Source organism: Rhopalosiphum padi, chromosome 3 (assembly GCF_020882245.1).
Source record: "Rhopalosiphum padi isolate XX-2018 chromosome 3, ASM2088224v1, whole genome shotgun sequence".
Taxonomy (NCBI): Eukaryota; Metazoa; Arthropoda; class Insecta; order Hemiptera; family Aphididae; genus Rhopalosiphum; species Rhopalosiphum padi.
This window is the reverse complement of record NC_083599.1, coordinates 15,817,136-15,835,025: the sequence shown is the minus strand read 5'-3', so window position 1 is coordinate 15,835,025 and position 17,890 is coordinate 15,817,136. Positions and strand designations below refer to the sequence as shown.

Sequence of the window (17,890 nt, the reverse complement as noted above, 5' to 3'; positions counted from 1 at the left end):
TATATATGTATATAATTAAATGGCATACAAAAACCAAACAATTTAAGATATAGTTCTTAGGTATACACTTAAAAATACTAAAAGTTAAAATTTAAGTAATTTTAAGTTTTTAAAGAAAAAAATTAGCGGGAATATGCTAGGTGAATTAACCTACATTAAATTTATTATTATACATGTATCATGTTTTTTCGGTATTACTTAAATACCTCGTTTTAACGTTAAAATATTTTGTAGTTCACATATAGCTATATATAGGCAATACCTGTTTTGAAATAAGGGATTATTTAGAAATATAGTCTTGTCCTTCAGAAATATACAAATACGTATATATAAATATATACTATACAGAATTTAGTATATACGTAACGTATATAATATTATGTATACTGTGTATTTTACAAAACGATTTATTATGTTTAGGTAACGGGGAAAACGGTCAAGTATCATAAACCCATTGATCATAATAAAAAGAATCACATGCAATGTCATCGTGTGTCGTAAAATATGATCATGGGTGTTATATTATTAGTTATAGAATGAGTCAATACGCATACCTAACAGGATTTAAGAACAACATTTTTCCGTGAAATAAACCGAAAATGCCTTTAGTGCATAATATATACAGTGTGATATTGTGTACATAATATTTAATATTTTGTGTATTTAATCAACGACAATATTATAATATACATATAATATCATATTATATTATTTTCGAAGGAGAACCCAAAGTAAACAAATTAAAAATGGCTAGAAATCATAGTGTAAATGGTTTTAAAATTAAAACTATTCGGTATTATGATACCTATAGTGATATGCTTTGCAGTAGACTTCTTTCGTATTGTGTAACACTAAATGATTTAATGAAGTTACGCATTTAATGTCATATTAGATTATACTCATATTACATCGTCTTATTATCCGTTTAACGATTTTTATTTTATTATTTTATTATTGGGCGTACGCAAACCTACTTTTATTAAATCAGAAATATCGCAGAAGTATCATCTCGCCAGCAATATTTTCTTCAAAAGTCACAACAGTATATTTTAAAACAATTGGTGAAATGTTAATATTCGTCTGTTGCGATTACCAAGAGTTATGATTTACAGGCGATTATCATAACCGTGATAGTCATAAAACACACGCGAATGATACAATAATAATAATAATAATAATATGACGTGTGATATTTTTCGAATTTTTCGAGTATATTTCAATTTCTTCGTTGTTTTTTTTATTCGTTGTTAATTCATGGTTGAATAGTTGTGAATCGCGCAACCCGTCATGGACGCTATCCGAAAACGGAGTTTGTCGCATTTAAATCATAATATTATTGTGAGTTCTATAAGATTGGTTTTATCACAGCCTTTAGGGCACTAGGGAACAACGTTTTGAATTCAAATTGATGCTCAGATACTAAAACTTAACGGTTATAAGTGCGTTTTTCATATAAATACGAATAAAAACACTTATTGTTAAAATCGAAAATCACAACATTTTATTGACAAAACATCGTTGCACCTATGAATGCACTCACTATACATTATTAAACAGAAGAAACGCGAAATAACTCAACACGTCTTGTCCGCCGTCGTGCCGTGGGTTTGAGTAAAAATCGTCAGTACTTACTGTGTTTCGTAGTGTGCGTGGAATGGATTTTGTTGACACATAACTCGGCCGAGAGAAGAAGGAAAAAAACCGAAAATCTGGTTGTGGTAGGCGCGGACGAGTGTGGTATAAGTGGTCAAGAAGGTTAGCCGTATAGTCTCGTAGACATGTGAAATAGCATGCCAAACAAAATGAAAGCCAAAGACCGCCTAAGTCAACTACTAGTCATTCTGTGTTTACTTAAAAGATCAGTCTGGATTCAACGACAACAATATGAAGAAAGAGAACACAGCCGTAGTCGGATAATGTTACCCGTGTTGGGCCTATACTGTTGACAAATACCTTTCCAATATACAATGACAATAAGCTCACCGAATTGTTTTTGTTTCACCCGCTGGTAAAATGCATATACGATAAAAATTATTATGCTGTCGATGAATACATTACTATAAAACGGTATCCATTATACAATTGTTTTCACGTATTAAAAAATATATTTTATCCATTTTCGAAATAATATATTATTTTCTAGAAGTTTTCTAAGTATTTGGAATTAGATCACGAAAATCAGCACTATTAATACATCGCTTGACAATAAAAAAAAGTTTTAGGTACTTATTATTTTTTAGTATAAAATGTTATATATCTTATTATAAACTGGATTTATTAGACCATAATACTGATTTTAGCTGAGTAAAGCCTTTTTGTAGGAATTAGTCTTAAATTCAATATTTCAAAGGTGAACTAAAAACCATTTAGTAAAACAAATACATACAAATTCAGATAGCTTATGTGGTTCATTGAAATTGCTTAAAACAACAATACATTTTTGTTGTAATAAAAACAAATATATTATGTAATATGTATACATAATTTATAAACAGTTAATCATTTTTAAGTAATAATAGAATAAAATATCAAGTTTTCCCAAAATACCAATAGTAACTAAATTACCGATTGTATTATATTTTGGTAAAATGAATTATGAATTAAAAATTAATGTTTTGTACGTCGTAAAAATACATAATAGTATTAATATTAATTCTACTCAGAATAAAAATGATGATAATATAAACTTTACTATGTGGCCAGTCGGTATACTAACACTGTGGTCGTTGTATATATAGCTACAAATAAATTATAATTTTTGTGGAATTTACGTAGTTTCGTGTGCAGATGTGTTCTAATAAAAAAACATTAAAAAAAAAATAATAATAATAATAATAATAAGATAATTATAGAATCGTTTTTAACGTAATGTCTTTTCATTATTGATTGTATAATACCCGACTGCTATATATTATAATATAATACACGACAATATCATTTCAATAAAACGTAACGCGTATCCATCAACTCTGTATATAATATGGCGTGATACGACTCTGCAGTGTTATACGTTTTTCTTTTGATCGGAGTTCTAATTTGCCCATACAGTGTAATAATTTTATTCTATACGGCCGTTATTGTATTAAATTGTATGTCTACGACTACACAGTATACTATGACGGCGGTCGCGGGCGGTGTACAGTACACGGCGGCAATAATATAGCTGTCCACATCAATATGACATTACTGGGCGCGTCGGACTTGGTGCGCGCGTTATTGGTCGTCGGCACACACCGGAACGGACGTTAAAATGTTATATGAATACCGCGGAGAGCTCTGCAAAGAAACGGATAGCACCTATATATTGTTATGTATACGTATTGTACCCCCCCCTCCCCCACCATACCTATTACCTATGGTATATAGGTACACCGCAAACGCACACGGTCTTATATACACCGTTTAGCTATATATATATATGCCACCATCATGATATATATATATGCCACCATCGTGATATATCCACACCGTGATATACCTATATACGCGCATATAATATAATATATATACTATTATATGTGTAGAATAGGTACACCGCGAAGGGCGCGAGGAAAAAAGAAAATAAGAAAACGAGAATAAAAAAAAAAAAAAAAACCACTGCGGCGTTGTTATTCGGAACGTATAATAATATACGCAATACTACCCCGTCAGCCGTAATCGAATTATGTCAACGTCCGTGGAAACACTAGTACGGTTTCCGCGTGTATAATCCCTGTTTTTAAACCGTACAGCCGTGACCGACGGACTCGGGCACCGTTCAGTCCGGCACCAGACGACGGCACATATCTATAACGCAATGCCATCGCATCGTCGTCAAACAACACAATAATATAATATAATATAAAAACCATATTATTGTTATCGCGACAGTAGTCCGTCTGCCGTACACGGAACACACCGGGTCAGCTCGTGCGGTCCGCGCGCATAACGCCGTCTTATACATGACAATATATTTTATATCATCGCCGCGGTCTCCGTGACTGTTTCCTCCGGATTTCGTTAAACCACACGCGCGCGCTCGCTCGTCGCAAGGGTTTTCGTCGAGTGACCGCGACGGAGGATATACTTATACGAGACGACGGACCTGAACGGAACCTATCACGCAGGATCTACGAAGACGCTCTAGCGCCATGGGACTCAGTACCGACCGACTTGACGTGAACAGCTTGCCGGAGGCCGGTGACCGTTTTGAGCTCGGCCAAGTTCTCGGATCGGGAATATTCAGTAACGTTTACGCGGCCATCGACTGCGAATCGGGTTAGACGATTCGATCGGTTTTTTAATTTTTATTGTTTTTAATGAATTTATCCTACAGCGGCAGCAGAGAATCGTTTGTATCATATTATTTTATTCCTGCAACGAGTCCTTATTATTATACGCTCACCCGATGAAAAAAAAACATTAAGTATCCTGCAATATTACTTTAAACTATCCTTCGTCTAGATTTCGTTCATTTTTTTTTTCATTTTTATTTTTTTATCATGACTTGTGATTTAATATGGCAATCGATCGATAAGTCGGTGTGACGCGGCTAACGGGTTAGCGTCCCTGTGCAGCACTTACCGTGTCGCTCTTCCACGCCAAGTGGTACAAGGGTTTGGTTTTGGGTAGTTAAGTATGAATTCCGTGACAACTTAAGGGTGAAACGGCGGCTCAGAGTGTTGAATTCAACGTAGCGGCCCATTTTGAGCCCCGCGAGCCAACAACTATTGTAATCCAACCCACACACACACACAATTCCTTCCAACGGTTCTATCCTCCACCGGTCACATGGGAAAATAAGCTGTATGAAATATAATTTATATTATAGTCGACAAATGTCGAAATATTCATCTTTCATGCAGTTTTGCTCGAAGCGTTATAAAAAAAAAGAAAATGTAATTAATATATAATTTAATATAATTTTTAACATTATTACGTTAACAGTATAGCGTATAATGCACTTTCTCTAAGCTATATTTTTATATTTAATAGACCTTAAAAGTCGAATTGTATTTATTTAATTTAATTTTTTTTATTTATTTAGAACAGTTCTAACGTTCAAATTTTCCAAAAAAAAAAAAGGTTAAGAATATAACAGAAATGAAAAATAAGACTGATATAAATGATTTAAAAGAAAAATACTAAATTAATCTTAAGAGAATCCCAGCGTAGTATTTGTTATCTCACTCTAACCCACGCGCAACATAGACAATTTTACGTTCACAAAAATGGTTATAAGTCTATAACCATATTAATTTCTCTAAATTGAGTGAAATGACCTCTTATAAAATTTAAAGTTAAGAAAATTTCCTAGGACATCTCATAAGCGTTTTATTATATTTTTATTTTAAAGCGAGTTATGAGTTTTTTTTTAAATGTATAAACAATTTACAATTTTAAAATAATCATAACTCGCTTTAAAATAAAAATAAAATAAAACGCTTATGAGAGGCCCTAGATAATGTTCTTAACTTTAAACTTTATAAGAGGTCATTTCGCTAAAATTTGAGAAAATTAGTATGGTTATAGTCATTTTTGTGAACGTAAAAATGTTTTATGTTGCGCGTGGGTTAGAGCGAGATAACAAATACTACGCTGGCATCCTCTTAACGATACAGAAGAAAAATCATAAATGTTCACATTTTAATTTTATTGTCAACGAGTTTTTGATTTTATACTGTCCAACAATGCAATTCTAAATCGAACAATTATTATTCGTAACTTATTTCACATAGCTTCTAATGTCCTTGAATTATTGTTTAAGTTATATATCATTATTGACTGATGACAAGGTGACTAATAAAAAGTTGTAGGTATTTTTTTTTTTTAAATTATTAAACAATGAACTCTCACACAACGATAAACAAATTGACAATTGCACTGTTGTGAAGTGCACAATATATTATATTATACTATGTGTACTTACATTTCTAATTTAATATTTTCTTCGTATCTCCGTGATTATTTGAATCTGTTATAATATTGAGTTGTGTTCTTTCTATAAAGTACAAGCAACAATAAATATTTTAAAATATTTAGTTGAAAAAGATTTTTTTGTAAATTATAAGTTATGTCACTTTTCGTCTATCACGATTGGTATGATATGAAATTTAATTTAATAATTGATAAGAAAATATTTTAATATATTAGGTATATTAGAATAAGCACGCAAAATGTATTGAAAAATATAACAAATACAGTTCCTTAACAGTAAACAGGCTCACAGAAACTTAATTAGTAATATTAGTGTTAAATAGTAAATAATATTTTATACTTTAATTACATAATTGATGACATAAAATCTCTATACATTATTTGTTTGTGTTTATATTGGCTCCATACATCATATACATCGTCATAATACATTAAACATATTATACCAAATAGATAATTTCTTCTAGTTTTTATAGTAATTAAGATGTATATACATAATGATTAAAACGTGTTATTTTATAACAAACAATGAAATAGAAGATAGAAGAAAGTCAAAAAGTTTGAAAAGTTAAGACCGTTTTTTTTTAGGTAATTAATATTATAGTACTTGGTAATATTGTACACTTTATTAATACTTAATACATTACTCTTATTAGTAAAAATTAAATTATTCTAATTTAAGATTAACACGTAAGTCGTGGTCAATATTAGGAATTTGAGTTTCATAATATCGTCATTTGAACTTCAAAAAATGCATTCCTACACGAGTTATTCAAATTATTACAACGGTGTCAATATTATTACGATCGTTATGAATCGTCAGTAAACGTGTGTATTGCATTTGTATTGCGGTTTACCGGATCCATCATACCTGAAATGAACAAATCGATTTTATCGAAAAGCGTTTTTCACGCGTAGAGTTTACTTCGTCGAAACTCTGTCCGCGCTATTTAATTTTTTATGGTCGCCACAAGCAATAATTCCGATTTGAATAGATGCTAAAAGATCTACTAACGCCTATAAAATATAAATGAAAACGCGTGTACATCGATTGGGTTTATTGTGCTTTATATTTATACAATACATTTTTTTTTTATATATACACTTAGTGCTTATTCATTCCGTCATATTCGAAAGCAATAATATAATAAATTTCTCGGCTTAGCAGAAATATATTGCTATTACTTGTGTTACAAACTCAATCGGTAAAATATAACGCGTGACGACTGTGTAAAATACGTATGACATCCAAAGCTGGGGGAGATTGGTGAGAATATAAACTGAGATGATTTTTTTTTATATAATATAAAGTTTGTATAATAACATTGAGAACGATTGCGAGATTACGAAACTGCTTTAGTTTCAGGCAATTTATAGTAGTTGTTCGGTAATAGTATTTAAACTTTTAAACGTTAACGAAAACCAGAAGTATACACTATATAGTCATAGGTACATAGTTAACACGTTAAAATTAAAAATGGTGACTAATTGAAAAAAAAATTAACAAGTCGTTCTATTAAATTGGTAAAGTAAAGATTTTTTTTTATTACGTATTTTTTTTTCCAGCATAAACTATTATATACATTGAAATTTCAGAACATGTGTTTTAATGATTTATGTTATGGGATAGGTTAAACTATAAACAGAGTGTAGTAATTAAATAATAAAATGTTTACTACTTAAAGTTATCTATAATGTCTATATGTTCCCTATTTTCTTGTTAAAAATAGAAATTTTTTTTTTTTTTTGAAGGTACACACCAATTTAATAGCTAAAATAAAAACAACTTTACTGTCTTTACTACTACTGTATATACTATATTAACGTGTTAATTTTGTATTTTTACAAAGTTCTATGAGTTGTTTTTGAGTGACATATTTCAACTTGATTATTATAGCTAATATTATTACAGCAGGTAGGTCTTAGTCAAATTGGGTTTGAAAATAAATCATTATGATATTATTATGTGTAGGTACTGTTAAACAAAATATGTATCTTAATTAATTATTTTATCTCTTACAATATTGTACGACGTGTTTTTAATGGAACAATAATTGCATAAATATTTAACCCTTATAATTCAGGAAAAAATGTCGCAATCAAAATTCAAAACCTCAACGAATGTTCGGCCAACGAAATAGATATTAATGAAGAATATCGAATATTGAAAGATCTGTCGTCGCACCCGAACATGCCAGACTTTTACGGTGCTTACACCAATAATAATGCTGCCGAATTGTGGTTTGTCATGGAGGTATGATATTCATAATTTGTTTTATTAATATTAATAACAATAATTATTATTAGTTTTGTTTGAAATAATTATTATTAGATAATAATATGCCCGTTTTATTATTTACAATTTTTTTTATTCATGTCCATATTGGGAACATTTATATTCGCATTCATATACATCACATATTATATAGTTTCGATTTTTTTTAAATTTAGAAATAATACCTACTAAACCTCTTATATACTATATTATTATGAATAATATCTTAAATATGTAGAATTAAATGCACTAAAATATTAAAAAATGCATAAAAAATTAGCAAAAAAAAATGTATTTTTTAAACATTTAATTAATATAATATATTTAAAAAAAATACGGAACCCTACTAAAAGATAGTTAGCTACTTTTCTTCATTTTTTTCGTCACTTTAATGTCATTTTGGTATAGGTACGTATTTTGTTTCCCGGATTATTGATCTAAGGGCATATTTGGGAAAACCGTTTATACCTACAAGTAAAACTATTCGAAACTATAAAAATATAATACTTTTTTCTTATATTATAATAGATATGCAGTAGTATATATTTCGAAAATGACTAAAAAACAAAAATAACATCGAAATATGCAACTAAAACTTTAAGATAGGCCGTCTTAAAATAGAAAAATGTCAAAATATACACAAAAAAAGTTGCATTTTATAAATCGTTTTGTCATGAACAAATGATGTGCTTACTTAGCATATCATACGATCAACCAGAATAAATATGCGAATGCATAAAAAGCTGCACTCTAATAATAATTTAATGAATAAAACATATTGTAATTTGTAGCTATTCTAAATAGATATACTTACCTTTAATTATCAGTAATTTAATTTAAAAATTGTGTTTAAATAGGTAGTTATTTCTCACAAATATAAAATGAAAAAGTTTTGAATATTTTATAATTTGCTCTTGTTCTATCGAGTTATTTTGATAACAACATATTTTCAGATACTTCTTAAAACGATTTTATAGTTCATTAATTCAAAAAGTTTAATTACCTAATAAGAGTTTCGTCACTTTATTGTTTACTTATAATTTATACGTTATATACGTTTTATATTCAAGCATACCTACATTGTATTCGTTTTGCAATCGGTATTATTAAAAGCCCGAGGTCTTCGGGTAAAATAATGCGCCAGTAGATGATAATATATATTATAACGCATATATAAGACTGTAGACTATAAATCTCGTTCCGCCGCTGATGTTATTTACAGATGTGTGAAGGAGGAACTGTCGTGGACTTGGTCAATGGTCTTTTGTTACAGAACAAAAAAATGAAAGAAGAACACATCGGATATGTACTCAGAGAACTGGTCAAGGTATGTGTTCAATAACAATACGCAAAACTAAATACAAAAATCATAAAACGTTTATTTTTCAAAAAAATCAATACAGCAATTAACTATTATTTAACTATTGTCAATCCGTCTCGTATTTAATAACAATAAAATGCCGATATGGTAAAAAAAAATGTTTCACTGTCTAAAAAAAAAAAAAAAACCACACCACAAAAATGTTTCGTCCATTGCTTTGATTTAAATAAATTCAAATGTTCCGCGTTGATAGTTTCATTATATTGTACGAAAATAACAAACATACATGCGTACGATATTTTATTCAAAAAAAATAAGCAATCCTAGTTATTTTTATCGTTTATAATTTTTCAGTCCTTGTGTTTCTTACACAAAAATCACGTGATTCATAGAGACATCCGCGGCTCAAACGTGCTGTTAACGAAGAACGGAGAAGTGAAGTTGGTAGATTTCGGTCAGTCCAGGTAACGTTGCTACAAAATAGTATACCCATGTACACACACTACAATATTGTTTCCAAACATCAAACATAACGCGATTATTTAACGCTAAATATTGTACGTCTACACTATTTTCACGACGATTTTGATTGGTCCGGATATCCGTGTAAGTTCTCTAAAATTAAAAGAACCGACGGAACAACGCAACGACGACGTCTTTTCCGGATCACTTCTACCACGCTATCGCTTATCATACTCAAACGGTATAAATAATATTTTCCACCGGCTATATAGCCATTAACGAGTACGTACGTATAACATTGGACACGACTCCGCGGTGTGAATGTGTATACATCGACATCGTTATTCGGTTACTATTACATTACATTTGTTTTAACGCGAATACGCGTGTGGGAGTTGTGTGTGTGTGTGTGTGTGTTGTACCTACACGACGGCTACAGTGCTACACAGTACACACACTAAATATTATACTGTTACTATAATAATATTATACGAGTAACTTGCTCGCGCTAGACACGCACTTAATATCGTTTCTACCGTTGTAAAGCGTCCGGCGTTTATTTATTATACACTCCGAAATATCGTATGTATACCAAGCTGGTATAGTGGTATACACGCGCGTCTTCGGTGTACCACTCACGTCAGATACGCGTACAGTATAACGATAATACAAATTATACGAACAGATGCAACGTGTAGTTTGAAAATATGTATTCACAAATTGTACGGATCTGCCACATAGGTCGGGTGAATTTATTAACTGTTGTACTTCAAGAAATTTTGATGAACTGATTTTATCACGTGTCGATTACAATATATTATGTAGATTATACAATAATTATTTGTTTGTATCTCTCATCACTTTGTAAAGCATTAAAAATTCTTTGATCATCAACTTATTTAAATGTGGCTCGTCTTAAAATTATTTTCTATATGCATAATAATAATTGTAAGACGTGATATTAAAGTATAAAAACAATAGGTTTAATCTGAAATAACATGACATTAAGTAAAATAATAAAGATTTTTGAAGTTTTAAAAACATTAAAAATATTTATTTTTGAATACATGATAATATTAATATTATTGCAATAATAATTCACAAAATTATGATCACAATAGTGTTAACTTTTTATACATCACTTGTTGTAAAGGGAGCTTAAGAGTCCGGAGTATAAGGCTAACACGGGAGTAGGATCTCCAGCATGGATGGCACCAGAAGTGATTTTGGTTGAAAACAAAGACAATTCCGGTGAAATGCAATATTACGATCATAAAATCGACGTTTGGGCAGTCGGTAAGTTCGTCACCAGATTATGAATAAATCGATTCGTAATACAATCACTAAATACAAATTTAGCAAATAGGTATTTCAATTATATTTCATTAATCGCATTCGTTTTTTTCTTTGGTCCATTGAAACATATTGGGATTTTATCAAATTGACAATGTTTATAATGACGTGACAGTTAACGCATTAATGATAACACATTTTTTTTTTGTTTCATAGGTATTACTGCGATTGAAATGGGTGACGGTAAACCACCGTACCTGGACATCCACCCGACGAGGGCGTTGTTCCAAATTGTTAGGAATCCGCCCCCAGGATTATCCAAACCATCAAACTGGACCCAATTGTTTAATGACTTCATTGCCGAGTAAGCAATTGTTACACTTAATGTGTGGAAAGAGTAAGCGAAAGTAGTTCATTGTGATTTGTGCATAATTTCACAGCTGTGCAGTGCATAATTCACTATACTAATCTTAAACACGAAAATTATCGATTATTTGTGTATATAAATGTATATTATTATCTTTATACATTTATAAAAATTAAATGTTGTTCGTTGGTAATTGTATAACTTGATAACGGATTGACCGATTGGTCTCAATTTCTTTTTCTTTTTAACGTCCGTAATAGCTTGTATACAATTTTAACGAAATTAAAACTTTTGATCAGTTGTCTGAAAAATTGAATAATTCGTGAAAAACTGAAAGTACTTTTTTTCGATACCATTTCTGTATGAAATCATGACTATTTATAAGCGTGTATAGCGTTTGCCGGGTCAGCTAGTATAGTAGAATTAATAGTTTATAATGTAAATTGTATATACGTATATGCATTGGTGATCAGCGGGTATAACCCCTCAAAATTAATTTTAACAATTCAATCTTATGTTGTCTTTGATATGTGTGATACGCATTGTGTGTTATTAAGACATAACTAATATATCGATCATAATATTATAATTAAAATGGACTTGATAAGTGCTAATGCAAAATAATATAATTCGTAGTTATTAATAGCAGACTACGCTATACATAACCTATTTATCAATAATAGTTATCCTATTATTTATATACAACATAATATTATGATACTATTAGTACTTAACTCACGTGATCATTGGTTTTGAAAATGAAACACTCTATGTTGTTTGTATTAATATTAGATTTTGATTTTTAAACATTTCATTGCAAAATGTTTATTTTATGCCTCAAGCTGCATATACGTCACTGACTATATCATTATCGTTGACAATCGATAATCTGTGCGGTTTTTGTCTATCGGCTTTTTAGGGTCAAAATCAAAATTAATTGTGCGGTTTTGGAATGCAACCATCATTATCAAGTATAGATATATCCAAATTTCTGAAAAATTATTTTATTTTCATAACTGTTTAAAATTGTAATTTTTGTGTGTATTTCAAATTTACGGATAAATGTCTTTAAAATTAATTGTATAATACATACCAATCACGTTTTTATTGGTTAATTGAAGTATCTATATTAACGAGCGAGAAGCAACTATATCTACTAAAAACTCAAAAACACCATCAGATCCGTTGAATAACATTTATCGTATTCGATGATTTAATATACCATTTTGTTTTGCTTCCAAAAATAACAACGCAACAGTGGCTATATTATGTCAACGATGCTCTAGCAAAGCGTGACACGTGTGTTCACCTCCCATAATATGACATTGTTTGTATCGTTCAAACTGTATGCCTATAACCTTAATTTGTTAATTCTTTAATATACTTACAATTTGTACACTATTATTAATTAATTAATTTGTTTTTTTCAATATATTAAAAATATTAAAAGCCAAACGTATTTTTGAATAATATACTATCTAAAACAACGGGTACTGTGCCGTAACTAACGATTAGACCCGTTCGTATCATACAGTTTTTTTTTTATAGGTCATTCGTGTACCTACTTATATGTACCCCGGTGTACTGTAAACAAAATACCCCTAACAACAAGTAGGCGCCTAATAATCTCGACATATTGACTAAAGTGATACAAAAGAAAAACTGGGGATGGGGATACCCCCGGTAATAAGTGCGGTTACGCTCTTTAACAAAGAAAGGATATTATGAAGGTATCAGAGATCAAGGGAACGCCGTTGTAATTAGCTTAAACGGGGCTCGAGTACTTTCGTTAAACGCGAACAAAAGAATATTTGTATATTATATTCGATGTTTTTAAACATTGAATGTGTATTCACAAGTACATACTCATTTTTCGCCGAGCGCACAGTAAAATGTTGTCAGTAAGTGTTATATATTTTATAAAAATTGTCGCTTTCATCGTGTCTTTTGTCATATAGGCACTATACATAATATTAAATACATATTTTTTTTATGAAAAATCAAATATTCGGATAGCGATTAATTCAATATGAAAATGGAATACTATATAAAATAAATCGTTGAATCCAATTGGAAATAGTTATCTCGCCTCCGTAGTCACAGAGTTTATACTTTGTAGTCTATTTATAATATACCTAGTCTCATTACATTATACATAATTAAAATATTAACTAACGGTACAGATTAGTTTTCAATAAAACAATGTGTTTCAAGCTTCAGTTTAATTTAATAAATTAAAACGTATCTCACTTGAAGTCAATACCAAATAACGGTTGATATCAAATAAGAACTTTTAATATAAGTACTATTATATTTTATCGCATTTCTCACAAAATAACCAGATATGTTGTGCTATAATACCGCAGCGTAAAATAATAGACAGACTATTTATGTCATTCTAACAATTTTTTTTTTTCAAATTATATCAGGTGTTTGGAAAAAAAATCCAGATCATCGTCCATGCATGGAAGAACTTTTAGAACATCCATTTATAACGCAAGTTCCAGATAACGTAAGCTTAAACTAAAAATATTATTAAATAGTAGTTATAATATTATTATAATATATAAGCTATATTATATTATTGAGTTAAGTTAATTATTTAAAAAAATAAAATACGTATATTAGTGATATGAGTTTTATAAGACGCAACTCTTACGAGTACAAACCATATTTTTATTGAATTTATTTTATGTAATCGATTTATTATAACATTTTAGGTACAACAAGAAGTCAGGTCAGTGATGTCGTCTATCGTTGACGACGTAACGTCTATTCGAAAACCAGAAGTCAGGATTATAAAAAATGGATATTTAAAAGCAAGTATAAATGTTTAATATTGGAAATCAGTTATACGAACATACGCATCAGTTAAATATTATATCTCAATATTTACGACATTATAATTTGTAGTTTTTCTATTTTTAATATAGAGGTGTAGAGTATTATAGCATAGTATCTTTTTGTGAATCTAAATAAAAAATATTTATTAATGCATAGATTGTGTGATAAAGATAAGGGCTGTGTGGTTACACCAAGTAGAATGATACTAAGTATATTGGCCACATTACTAACAATTCCCGGCTTGGTGTATGCTTTAATGACGTACAATAATAATTACGATAGTAATGAATCGCATCATACTTATCTTCATTATCACATAAATTAGTGATTGCTCATCCATTATTAATTGATTTAATGAATATGTATGTATTATTTCTTTACCATATATAATACTTAAAGAGGTATAATTATAACTATTATAATATTAATTCATTTTACGACACGGTGATCTTATGGTATTCAATACTTATATTTAATTTGTTTGATTTATTTTTAATAACTATTCATTCGAAAAAAAATTTAATATTTTCAGCTACTGTATCAATTAAAATATATGATAGTTAAAAAAATCAAAACGTATTGATTGATTTCGATTGTTAAAATGATGTGCCTAATACGAATTTATTTAAGTGTTATACAAATACATACACTTAATATTTGGTAATTATCAGGTAGATATTATATTCTACTATCATTACGGTCACTAACATTAATATGCAAACTGCACATGTGGTTCTTCCGTAAATTTTATAAAAAAAAAACCGTGTACGGCATTATCGTCGTTAATTCGTAAACATTAATATTCAAACAATTTCAATCAATATAAGAGGTGAAAAAAAATATGTTTTTAAACGATCAAACGTATATTACTTCGAAAACCCGACGAGTAGTATACGATCAACTGTCATTTAAATGACGTCCGTAGATGAGAACGTTTCGGATCGATTCGTCTCGAGAAAATACAAACTTCAATGTTTGCCTTATAACCTTAACGGACAATGTACAAATCACACTTATTGAACGTAGGAGTACGCGTTTTTTTTAATTTATTGCATTTCGGCGTATTTAAATACCAATTAGGATGTATACGTTTAAAAATGAAAAAAGTAAATGACTACTATAAAGAATTGAAAATATGTGTGGTTCTATCATCCGTCAAACGTAAGGGAAGCGAATCTAGCGATGAGAGCCAAACAAACCGCACGTCCCCCCCCCGCGAACCATGCCGCGTCCATTGTCTTGGAAAGTTATTATAATTGTTATTGAGCGTGTGCGGTACAAAATGTGAATTGTGTTCCAAACAGCGGCTACACATTCGACGACGTATGTAACACATCACAAATGATGGGAATGATTTATGTCGCAGGTGAATCAAAAGGAAGCTGCCAAACCCATGCACCTAGAAGATTTAGCTGCGTTGAAAGAGGTATCCGAAGATACGGTTCTCGACGAATTGCAAAATCGCCATTCAGACGGTCTGAGTTATACGTTTGTCGGTGACGTGCTATTGTACGTGAACCCGAATCGAGATGAACCTCTCTACGAGAAAAAGGTAACGTCATTGTCACGCACTATAGCTGAAAATTATTTTCTATTATTATATTATGATTTTAAACATTAATATCTACGTACTGTGCGCGTATTAGTCATAAATAGGTACCGATAAAATAGTAAAATAGGTCATAATGTTTTAATAAATTACAACAGGCAGTTATATTTTAAGTTATAAGTTATTAACGAATTTGATTTTGGAAAACTAGGTTTAATACTTAAAACGATGTTATAATAAGTAGGTAGGAATATTATAAAAATTAAAGAACCAATTAGGGGAAAAAACGAGCACCGATAAACCGTTTCAACGTAGATCAAATTGAAATATACAAAAAATTAAATATAAATTAAAACATATTTCTCGCATTATTAAATAATTAATAAAATTATAACTGTTAAAATATAACATAGCTAAATTCAACATCAATCGTTATAAATACTTTTGTTAATCCTCATAATTTCAATTTGAATAGTATTTATTTTATAAAACATATAAGTTCATCAAAATAATCTGTTGACAAATTAAAAATATAATACGGCGCAAGGTAATCTATAACTGTGCAGTAGCGATGCATAATAGGAGACAGTGAGATAACTCTACTCGCTTCAAATACTGGGAAATAATTTTGTTTCATTATTTTTACATTTTGTATTTACTTTATTTAAATAAAAATATATTATGTGTTAAATCGTTTTTGTTTATTTTTTTTTTTGGTCATAATACTTTAAAAATTAAAAATTACCTCACCAGGCGTAATGTACAAGGGAAAATAGAAAACGGGTGGCGGTTTTCGTTGCGCCATGAGACATGGCTCGTCATTCATAATTTTATTTCATTTTTAAGTAATTGTTTCATTAACTCAGTTGTCGACGTCGTATACTCGTGTGATCAACCCCCACAAACTCGTTATCGTGGCTGATTTTTAATTTACGGTTTGGGTTTTTATTATATTATTTAAAATATATAGATATCAATGATATATTGTAAATATGATGGCAGGTTTATTTATTTTTTCAACGTCTTCCCGATTTAAAAACTCACGCTTAGCCACTTCGATAACTTTGTATAAGTAACTTGCTGATTCGATTAGTATAATATTTTCTCTCAAACAAGTCTATTTTATTATTTATTACAAACGTTTTTAAACCAACACACAGTGGTGTAACTGAGGGCCCGCAGACCCCGCGTTGCGTGGGGCCCACGGTAATTTGGGCTCTTTGGTTAAAATAAATTGAATTTCCGTGAAAAAAAATTGAATAATTGCTTTTTTCAAATTAAATTAGTGTTAAAATCTTTGCGCAGTTTAGATATAAACATGTTAGATAACAAATTTTCCCAAAAAAATGATAAAAGATCGTAGAAATTTAAATAAAATAATTCAGTAAAATGTATAGTTATTTATACATTAAGTACTTATAATAATTGTGTAATATTAAATAAATACTGTTATTTTTTTATCATATCGTAACAAAATTTGAATTAAAATAAGTGATTTACCTATATCAGATTAATGATTTTAAAACTAATATACCTACCTAAACAATATTTTAGGGGCCCAAATTTTTTTGTTACGCCACTGCCAACACGCACAGCAATCTAACAATTATTTACTCGTGTTAGTTTTACCTATTGATATTATTGTCGCATTGTGTTTTAGCATCATTATCGTTATCAATTCAAATGTCGATCTGACAACGCGCCTCACATATTTAGCGTGGCCGATGCAGCTTATCAGGACATGCTTCACCATGAACAGCCACAACACATACTGATGGCGGGTGAAACGAAATCGGGAAAATCATTGAACTACGGGAAATTGATCGAACACCTGGTGTTCTTGGGAGAGGTTTGTATTTCGTT

General features: G+C 30.0%; 1 protein-coding gene across 1 annotated transcript in view; it reads left to right on the top strand.

Annotated features, from left to right (window-relative positions):
* Positions 1 to 3,755: 3,755 nt before the first annotated feature.
* LOC132924332 (neither inactivation nor afterpotential protein C-like) overlaps positions 3,756 to 17,890 on the top strand; it is a 33,748-nt gene continuing 19,613 nt past the window's right edge. The window contains 11 exon segments of the mRNA XM_060988566.1: positions 3,756 to 4,257; positions 8,001 to 8,170; positions 9,414 to 9,518; positions 9,867 to 9,976; positions 11,128 to 11,270; positions 11,484 to 11,631; positions 14,064 to 14,073; positions 14,075 to 14,146; positions 14,355 to 14,453; positions 15,845 to 16,030; positions 17,688 to 17,876. Of these exon segments, the coding sequence (XP_060844549.1) occupies positions 4,131 to 4,257; positions 8,001 to 8,170; positions 9,414 to 9,518; positions 9,867 to 9,976; positions 11,128 to 11,270; positions 11,484 to 11,631; positions 14,064 to 14,073; positions 14,075 to 14,146; positions 14,355 to 14,453; positions 15,845 to 16,030; positions 17,688 to 17,876 (1,359 nt within the window). The 5' untranslated portion in view covers positions 3,756 to 4,130.